This window comes from Anabrus simplex, chromosome 4, assembly GCF_040414725.1.
Source record: "Anabrus simplex isolate iqAnaSimp1 chromosome 4, ASM4041472v1, whole genome shotgun sequence".
NCBI classification, from domain to species: Eukaryota; Metazoa; Arthropoda; class Insecta; order Orthoptera; family Tettigoniidae; genus Anabrus; species Anabrus simplex.
The window spans coordinates 174,103,987-174,113,800 of NC_090268.1; the positions used below are offsets into that span (position 1 = coordinate 174,103,987).

General features: G+C 46.6%; 1 protein-coding gene across 1 annotated transcript; it reads right to left on the reverse strand.

Annotated features, from left to right (window-relative positions):
* Positions 1-1,959: 1,959 nt before the first annotated feature.
* LOC137500554 (uncharacterized) lies at positions 1,960-6,319 on the reverse strand. The gene is made up of 2 exons (XM_068227483.1): positions 4,624-6,319; positions 1,960-2,288 (listed from the first exon to the last, which is right to left on the reverse strand). Exons 1-2 carry the CDS (start codon positions 5,707-5,709, stop codon positions 1,992-1,994), a joined length of 1,383 nt encoding a protein of 460 aa, XP_068083584.1. The 5' UTR covers positions 5,710-6,319; the 3' UTR covers positions 1,960-1,991.
* Positions 6,320-9,814: the final 3,495 nt, after the last annotated feature.

The following is a 9,814-nucleotide window of genomic DNA, read 5'->3' on the forward strand; positions in this document are numbered from 1 at the left end:
TCCATCAATGGATAAGATATGTCGGCTAGAAAAATGTACGGTTTTACATGTTGTCCCCGGTAAATACTCATCTTTAGGAATATTCAGGTAATTACTTTGTAGCTGATCGTACAAAACAGTTCTGAACACTCCACCGTCACTTTCACTACCGTAGGGACCAATATCCAACACAGTAAATTTATAGTCCGCATCAATGACGGCTAATATGTTGACGGAATAGATCTGCTTGTAGTTATAATATTTCGATCCAGATCGAGGGGGGCACTTGATAGCTACGTGCTTGCTATCCAGGCTGCCTAAGCAGTTGGAAAAATTCCACTTTTCCCAATACTGTTTTGCTAAGACAAGCCACGCAACAGCTGTCGGTGTTGCAATATACATATTACTTAACAGGTCCCATAGTACATCACACGTTTCCTTTACTACACTTAGCGGCATGAAAAATTCGACACCCAATACATGATATGTAATTATTGTGTAATTATCTATTTAAACAAAGTGAAGCACTTCAGCCAATTTCTTAAGATGGGGTATGTTATTGTCGTTGTCTTGCGAGCAAACAATGATGTGTTATTGTACTAGCCTCAATTTTTTTTTCCCTGCACAACCTGGAAAACGCATCGCTGGATGTTAGCCAATAATGTTTTCCCGCCCTTGTAGTGCTTATTGTCGTACCTTTAATTGTTCCCCTTTCAATCACACATGTGTGTACGATCTTTCTGTGTTTGTCTTAATCAGCTTTCTGGAGTAAACATGTTGTTAAGCCGTGAACAAGCTGCAAAAGCTGTTTCTTTGGTAGAAGATGGTCGCAGCATGCATTATGTTGCAGAAGTGTTGAGGACTACATCTTGAACGATTTCCAGAACTGTACAAAGGTACGTTTGGGACCAGCTGGAGAGAAGAGCCCGTTAGCACAACCCAGAGACCCTATAGGACATACGGAACTTCTTCCTGGAAGAATCAGAGATGATTCATCATCAGGACATTACCACATTAATCAGTAGCACGCCTGAAAGGTTGAATGCTGTCAATGGTGCAAGAGGTGGCAATACACGCTTTTGAAGACACAAATAGAGGTCCCCGAGATTGTCTTCGAGGTCTGTGAAGTAAAGAACATCAAAATAGAAGTGCGTTACTTTTATGAGCTTACTCAGTATTTCCTTGAAATATGCATCTCTGGCTTAATTTGTTCAATGTGTTTATAATCATCTTTTCAATGTTAAGACACTTAGGCGGGACCGTACCACAATATTCTATCATAAGATAGTGGATTAGTGTCATAAAAGTGTCATTAATTTAAAATAAATGTCAGTTTTGAGAGAAAATGAACTGTTACATTTTTTTTTTTTTTTGCTGCAAAGTGTATTTCTGCGACAGTACTTTTCCCCAAGCGAAATGAGAATGCCAGTGCCCGAAACGAACTGCCTGCAGCCAGATACATGAAACATATATTTTTTTTTTCAGAGAAACTCAAGATGAAATGGAAGAAACTGGAGAAACCCCGATCGGGTGATGGAGCTGATAGCCATTCAACCTCCAACTGGTCCCTTTTCCCTCTGTTATTTTTGAATGATTCAATGTCTACTCAGCCCAAGGCAACAAATCTCGAGCCAACAAGGAGTGAAGATGCACTGGAGGCAGCGCAAGAAACTATTGAAAATGCTAGTAACTCGACTCCGTTACGGAAATCAGTCAAAAAGCAGGACCCAGTCAAGACAACACACAAAACCCTACGTCATTATCTATAGAAAGAAACACTCAAAGGCAAGACCTAAAGAAAAGAGGGACCGATCTGTATCAGCAGTCAATGTTGGAGTTTGAGGCCAAAAAAGTTAAGCTTCTTGAGAGGGACTTAACTGAGGATGAAGATTTATTATTCTTTAAAAGCATGTTAACAGATTTCAAATCTATATAATAAAATTCTTCCGGGCTGTTATGCCGTGGTCCACTCCTCTCGCTTCTCCCAGACGTTTCGACTACTGCTGCGGTAGTCATCTTCTGTGGCGTCGTGTAGATACGCTCTCCTGTATCCCGCTGGCGACTGCAAAAATTGTTTGGGAAGCAGCTGTATTTATATGTACGTGTGTGGCCTCCAATTGGTTCGCGCTGTGCAAACCGACATCTGATTGGCTATCTGAAAGCACGACCTCCGATTGGGTCGCGCCGAGCAGCTTGACGTTTGGTTGGCTATCTGAGCACGCGACCTCTGATTGGTTCGCGCCGGGCATGGATTCTGACTGGGTCGCTCCGAGAAGTCTGTCGTCTGATTGGATCTCGGAGTGCACGACCTCCGATTCGGCAGCATTCCCTGTCTATGCTCTGAACAGTGAAGATCTGCAGAGGTCCCAGCCACCGAGCGTGCACCCCGATAGCCGCCAGCTCGCCCTCGCCTCCGCTTAATCTGCTGTTTCTGCGGTACCCTAGTACCGCCACCTGCCACGAGGAGCGCTCCACCGGACTGCCAGCCAGCGCGAGCCCCGGCTCGCTCTCCGCCAGCTACTCCAGAGTCGCCCGGCAACGGCCGCCATCTTGCGGTTTCCAGGAAGGTTCGACCTGCTGGATACCGTCTTGGAGCTGTCTTTCTGCGGTCCCCCATATTGGCACCAGCTACTCGTCAGTCCACTTCGTCCAGCCCAGCCCTGCCGACCGCCTGCTAGCCCACAGGGCCTGGGTTCCAGAAAAGAGCAATTGTCAGTCCGAAAGAGCTGTTTTTGTCTTGCGCTCGGTACGTGCCTGTTCGCGACTTGTCCCGGCGCGACCCGGTTAACAACTACACCTGGCGCGACTGGCACCTCCCGAGTGCACCCAGCCCTGGTCCTCCAAAGGAGTTTGACCACTAGTGCTAGCTCCTGTCCCCACTCCTGCCTCCCCCCCCTCTAAATCTTCTTCTCTTTCTTTCCAACCCTCTTGCCATTTCTTTCTTTCTTTCCAACCTTCCAGCCATTTCTACCATCAGCATGGTAACCCCCGGTGGACCGAGTAGCTGGGGCCCATGCTCCGACTTTAATCTCCCCTTTGCCATCAAGTTTAATCCCACCCCTGCCAGGCCGCCCAATAAATACCTAGTCATCCCCCCCCCCCCCTCCGACATCTCACCTACCCGGCTCAAAATTCACCGCTGCACCATTGCTTCAGCACTTCTCATGTCTACCAAGATGATCCAGCTTGTTGAGGAAGAGGAGACAAACCATCAGATCTTCATCTTTCCTACAGAAGATAAAGCCGTCTCAATACTCCAATTCCGTCTATCCGCCAGGGGTATTTCTTCCTCTACCTTCCTAAAATCACCGCAACCACCTGAGGTGCCTCCAAATACATTGGAAACGGGCAGCAGCAATGAAGAGCACCTGGAAGCCAAAGGAGAAGAAGAAAACCGTCCTCAACGTCCTCAACGCCCTCTCCACTACATCAACACAAATTCCTCTCCCCTATCTCTTGCTCAGAACAGCTTTCTAATTATTCCAACTGCCAGTCAAGATTCCATTCAGAAATCCGTCCTAAACTCCATAGAACCAATCACCTCTCAGCATATTGCTTCAATAGAAGAAACCCAGTACAGTCACCTTATTATCACCCCCCTTCACAACAGTTCGATCCCTGTCATCCTAAATTGTCTCCGTCTTGCTAATATCCCCCCCCCATTCAGATCAACCCAACTGCAAATCAATCTACTACTCAAGTCAAACCTACACCTCCCCCCTCTCCTCTCAAGTCATCATCACCGCTCCACCCTCAAACCCCGGACCCCAGTGTCAAACCTAACCAATCTTCACTAAATTCCGTTGATAAGGCCTCCCAGACCCGTAAAACACGTCGCAAGCCTACACCCAAGCCCTTGCGCCCCAAACCCACCCCCCTTCCACCCTCCCCCCTTCCACCTCAACCGTCACCCAGTAACCGCACCTCCCTGGTCATCCAGTGTTACAACTGCCTGCAACTGCACCACACTTCTGCGTCGTGCAAGAATTCCACCAGATGCAACAGATGTGGCGGCCCACACCGACACACCGACTGCGAGGTTCCGTTTACTCAGGCAAGGTGCGCGAACTGCGAGGGACATCACGCTGCCTCGTTTCCTGGGTGCCCTTACATCAAGAAAGCCATCAGGGCCCACTACAGGCACGCCAGACATCTGTCCCCGAAATTTCATCCAGCACCATATCTCAATTACCCCACTGTACCCTTCCAGACCAGCCAAGATATATCCCCTATCTTACAGCTCCTGCTTAACCTGCTACACCCTCACCTGACAACATCAGCCCCGCCAAGCACTCCCGACTGCAATCTGATGCCAACCACGTAACCCCCCCCCCTACCAAGTCATCGCCTGCCCTATTTCCTCCTCACATGCCTTCTGCTTCTTGTTAATATCACAACGTATACCATCTCTCCCGGCCTTGCCCCCTAGCACTAGTTTACTAGATTTTGTAACAGCTCAGCGAAGAGGGGTTTTCATTTCTGACTTGGTGGACTTGTTTCACCATAGACAGATCGATTTTTCCCCGCTAGTGCCTACTCCCTGCTGTCTTCACGTCATCGTCACCGATGAGTAGAGTGGCCGAAGTGTGCCACGGGACTCCCACCTACTTGAAAGCAACAAAAAAAAAAAAACAAAAAAAAAACCTCCGATTGGGTCGTGCCGAGCAATGGAACCTCTGGTTGGTTGACTGTAATGTCCCTGATCTTAGTAAACTTCGGCCGTACGTTATACAAAGGGGTGTACCAGGCCTTGCTGAGTTTCAGTCCTTCCTCCTTTCTATTAAAGTTATCCGGATGTTTATGTATTTCGATTGCTTCCCTGTAGAGACGGGCGTGAAAGTGGGATGTTGTGGCCAGTATGTCAGTATCCTCGTAACGGATCTCATGATTTCCGTCAAGCAGTGCATGCTCCGCTACTGCTGATTTGTCGTATTGCCCCAAGCGACAATTCCTTTTGTGCTCCGTCAGGCGAGTATTGACACTTCTGCCAGTCGTGCCAATATAAACAGCTCCACAGCTGCACGGTATCCTATAGACCCCAGTAGATGTTAAAGGGTCACGTGGATCTTTGGCAGAACGTAACATGTTTCGTAGCTGTTGGGTCGGCTGAAAAATGGTTTTAACCTCGTGACGTTCAAGGAGCCTTCCAATACGATCCGTGACGTCCCGTATATACGGCAAATAAGCGATACCTTTCTTCCTGGGTTCTTCTCGCTTACTATTCGCTGGCTGTCTTCTGGGGTGGAGTGCTCTCCTGACCTCTTGTACCGTGTAGCCATTGGTTTGTAAGGCTAGATCAAGATGCCGTAGTTCCTTCTCGATGTACTCTGGTTCACAGACACGAAGGGCGCGATCCACCAAAGTCTTCATCATGGCGCGCTTCTGCCCAGGATGGTGATTCGAATTTTTGTTTAAATATCGGTCTGTGTGTGTTGGTTTTCGGTATACTTGATGCCCTAGGGATCCATCATTCTTCCTCTTCACCAGCACGTCCAGGAAAGCTAATTCTCCATCCTTTTCCTTCTCCACAGTGAATTGTATACGAGGATGAATACTGTTCAGATGTGTAAGAAAACCGTCAAGTGCCTCCTCTCCATGTCCCCATATTACAAAAGTGTCATCAACAAAGCGGAACCAACAGCTGGGTTTATTTACAGCAGTCTGCAGGGCTTCCTCTTCAAAGAACTCCATATAAAAATTAGCAATAACAGGGCTAAGTGGGCTTCCCATGGCAACACCGTCTGTCTGTTCATAAAATTCATGTTTCCATTGGAAAAATGTCGTCGTAAGTACATGTTCAAATAAAACTATTGTCTTATCCCTGCTTGTTTGTCTTGTTTGCCAGAGCGCTCGAAATGAGTGGAACTAAGAATAGAGCTACTGTACTCAGTGCTGCAAATATGCATAAAATCGCTAAAGGCAGAAAGCCTTCCACTCAAAGTGTGAGGAGCGTTTCCTCATTAACCGCCACTTCCGCCTTCACTTCTCAAGATCCAGGACCAGAGAAAATGTCATATGCCAGTATGACCGGACATGCTAACATTGCGCGACTGTTCATTCATTTAACTCCAGCTTGCGAATTTGATTTGATAGCTCAAAAAATGTACTCGAACCGTGATCAGCTGGATCTACATGTTGCTTCAAATTTGTTGAATAATGCCTTGTCTCAACATGTGAAGTGCCAAGTCACGGTACCCCACAACCAAGTTGACCTTCGCGCTTCGCGTGACTTATGGAATTCTGTTTTTGGTAATGACTTTAGGAATAGAGTGCAGAACTGGTATTTTGACGCTAAGTGTGACCAGGCCTTTCTGGAGCACCTCAAATCCCATTACATTTGTGACGTATACGCAATTTGTGACCTGATGGACCATTCATCCCTTACTTGCTCAGCTGACTTTTGTTTATCATTAGTCAAGACCCTAATTAGGTTTGACGCACCTACTAATAATGATGAAATTAACGTTAGCGTTCCCATAGCATGGACGGGTATTAAGCGAGAGTGCGTGCTAACTGCCAACCAATCTCAATCTGTTTATGCGTCTTTATTGTCTCATGATCCCACCGATGTGAATGGAAAGATGGGCTCGTTGATAGGTGAACTGGTGTTGCAACAAGAATATGACGAAGATCATTTGATTGATTTACGTTCAATACTTTACTTTGAAATATGCAGCGCCTTTGCTGAATACAAAGTCCGTTCCATTAATAACGTAAACCAAAAAATGCGTAGTGAGTCGTCACTTAGCGGCTTACCACCTAGTGATCCTGCCCGTATTGGCAAAGAGATGAGCTATCGTATTCAGAGAATGGCCATAGCATTAGAGAGTTTTAACGCCTTCTTTTTTAATTTGCTAAGTGAGAATCATGATAAAGAGAAATGCAGCAAATGTGGCGTGCTTGCATGCCTTCATAGACACTGTGGTCTGTATGCGTATGCATCTAAGCCAGTCGAGAGTTGTTCAGGCAACACGTCCATAATGCATTTGGCCGATTTGGGATTGGAGTATTGGGTAGATATGGCACGCGTGGCTGCCTCAGTAGACATAAACGAGAACCCGACTGAACGCACTGTTGATGGCGTCGAATCCGATGATCTGGCTCTGACCACTTTTGTCCCCACTCAGAAGATGAAAATCGCGTGGGTGTGCCTCGCCGATATCAGTATAGACATCTTAAGTTCAGTATGCGCTGGCGATAATGCGAGTGTTCAGAGTGCGACCGTGACTGTTGACCAGACGAATAACGGCCAGTACTGTATTAATGATACTCCTGGAAACAGGAAGCTTGTGCAGCAATACGTGTTTAATAACGCCCTGTGGTTGGCGCAGAAGGGCGTGTCACGTATCGTCTTAAAGAGCAAGAAGGGCTCCACGATCACCGATGTGTCCAGTATCAAATTACCTACCACAACGCCTCAGTTTGTTAATTATGATCGTACGTTAATGGTATCTAACCCAGCGTCCGTGCTAGCCAAGAAGGATAGCTTTAAGACAACAATTGCCGTACTTGTTAGATTGAGTTCTTCTGTAGTTTATGACAAGAAGCAATTAAATGCGAAGTTTGTGGATTTGTGCAACGATGCTTTACGGGATATACGCGTATCCGACTTGTTCATTTGGGAACTATCGTCTCAGGGTATGTGTGGGGTACTGTCGATCGTCCCTGGCGGCGCTGAGATTCAGACATCGCGAAGAAACGAAGCCAATGCTCGTTTTAAGACGTGGCTATATGACTGCACCGAATTTCTTACACAGGTACAGAGTCTAGTTGGAGAAACTTTGTCTTTGGTGGCCAAAGAAGTAACGGCGTGCGTGTCTGTTCGTATACGCACAATCAAATCTTCTGTGTACATGCAACCCACAACTCTGGTAGTTAAGCCAGCTGAAATTGATAGTGCTTGCGCTATAGCTACTAATAAGATGGACATACCTGAACGTACATTTACAAAAAAGGTCACCATTGTTAATGACCCATCACCTTTTGCGTAAATAGTTTTATTTGAACATGTACTTACGACGACATTTTTCCAATGGAAACATGAATTTTATGAACAGACAGACGGTGTTGCCATGGGAAGCCCACTTAACCCTGTTATTGCTAATTTTTATATGGAGTTCTTTGAAGAGGAAACCCTGCAGACTGCTGTAAATAAACCCAGCTGTTGGTTCCGCTTTGTTGATGACACTTTTGTAATATGGGGACATGGAGAGGAGGCACTTGACGGTTTTCTTACACATCTGAACAGTATTCATCCTCGTATACAATTCACTGTGGAGAAGGAAAAGGATGGAGAATTAGCTTTCCTGGACGTGCTGGTGAAGAGGAAGAATGATGGATCCCTAGGGCATCAAGTATACCGAAAACCAACACACACAGACCGATATTTAAACAAAAATTCGAATCACCATCCTGGGCAGAAGCGCGCCATGATGAAGACTTTGGTGGATCGCGCCCTTCGTGTCTGTGAACCAGAGTACATCGAGAAGGAACTACGGCATCTTGATCTAGCCTTATAAACCAATGGCTACACGGTACAAGAGGTCAGGAGAGCACTCCACCCCAGAAGACAGCCAGCGAATAGTAAGCGAGAAGAACCCAGGAAGAAAGGTATCGCTTATTTGCCGTATATACGGGACGTCACGGATCGTATTGGAAGGCTCCTTGAACGTCACGAGGTTAAAACCATTTTTCAGCCGACCCAACAGCTACGAAACATGTTACGTTCTGCCAAAGATCCACGTGACCCTTTAACATCTACTGGGGTCTATAGGATACCGTGCAGCTGTGGAGCTGTTTATATTGGCACGACTGGCAGAAGTGTCAATACTCGCCTGACGGAGCACAAAAGGAATTGTCGCTTGGGGCAATACGACAAATCAGCAGTAGCGGAGCATGCACTGCTTGACGGAAATCATGAGATCCGTTACGAGGATACTGACATACTGGCCACAACATCCCACTTTCACGCCCGTCTCTACAGGGAAGCAATCGAAATACATAAACATCCGGATAACTTTAATAGAAAGGAGGAAGGACTGAAACTCAGCAAGGCCTGGTACACCCCTTTGTATAACGTACGGCCGAAGTTTACTAAGATCAGGGACATTACAATCAACCAACCAGAGGTTCCATTGCTCGGCACGACCCAATCGGAGGTCGTGCACTCCGAGATCCAATCAGACGACAGACTTCTCGGAGCGACCCAGTCAGAATCCATGCCCGGCGCGAACCAATCAGAGGTCGCGTGCTCAGATAGCCAACCAAACGTCAAGCTGCTCGGCGCGACCCAATCGGAGGTCGTGCTTTCAGATAGCCAATCAGATGTCGGTTTGCACAGCGCGAACCAATTGGAGGCCACACACGTACATATAAATACAGCTGCTTCCCAGACAATTTTTAAGTCGCCAGCGGGATACAGGAGAGCGTATCTACACGACGCCACAGAAGATGACTACCGCAGCAGTAGTCGAAACGTCTGCGAGAAGCGAGAGGAGTGGACCACGGCATAACAGCCCGGAAGAATTTTATTATATTGACACCGGCCGTGAAAGCCTTCATACTTTAAAGATTTCAAATCCCTTCCGAGAGAGAGAAGAATGTTACTAAAGCTTAAATTTCAAGAGATGCCGTACAAGGAAATTACCGGTGGCTCAGTACCTGACGGATTAAATCAACAACGTCGCCAAGTACAACAGTATCAACATGGAGTGAACGGACTGACACTAGTATGCGTGACTACCAGGCAGAGTACTCTTTTATTAATAATGAATAACTCACAGTGAATTCCCATTATTTCGTAATTATCTGTACTTCATTTTTTGAAATAAAAAGT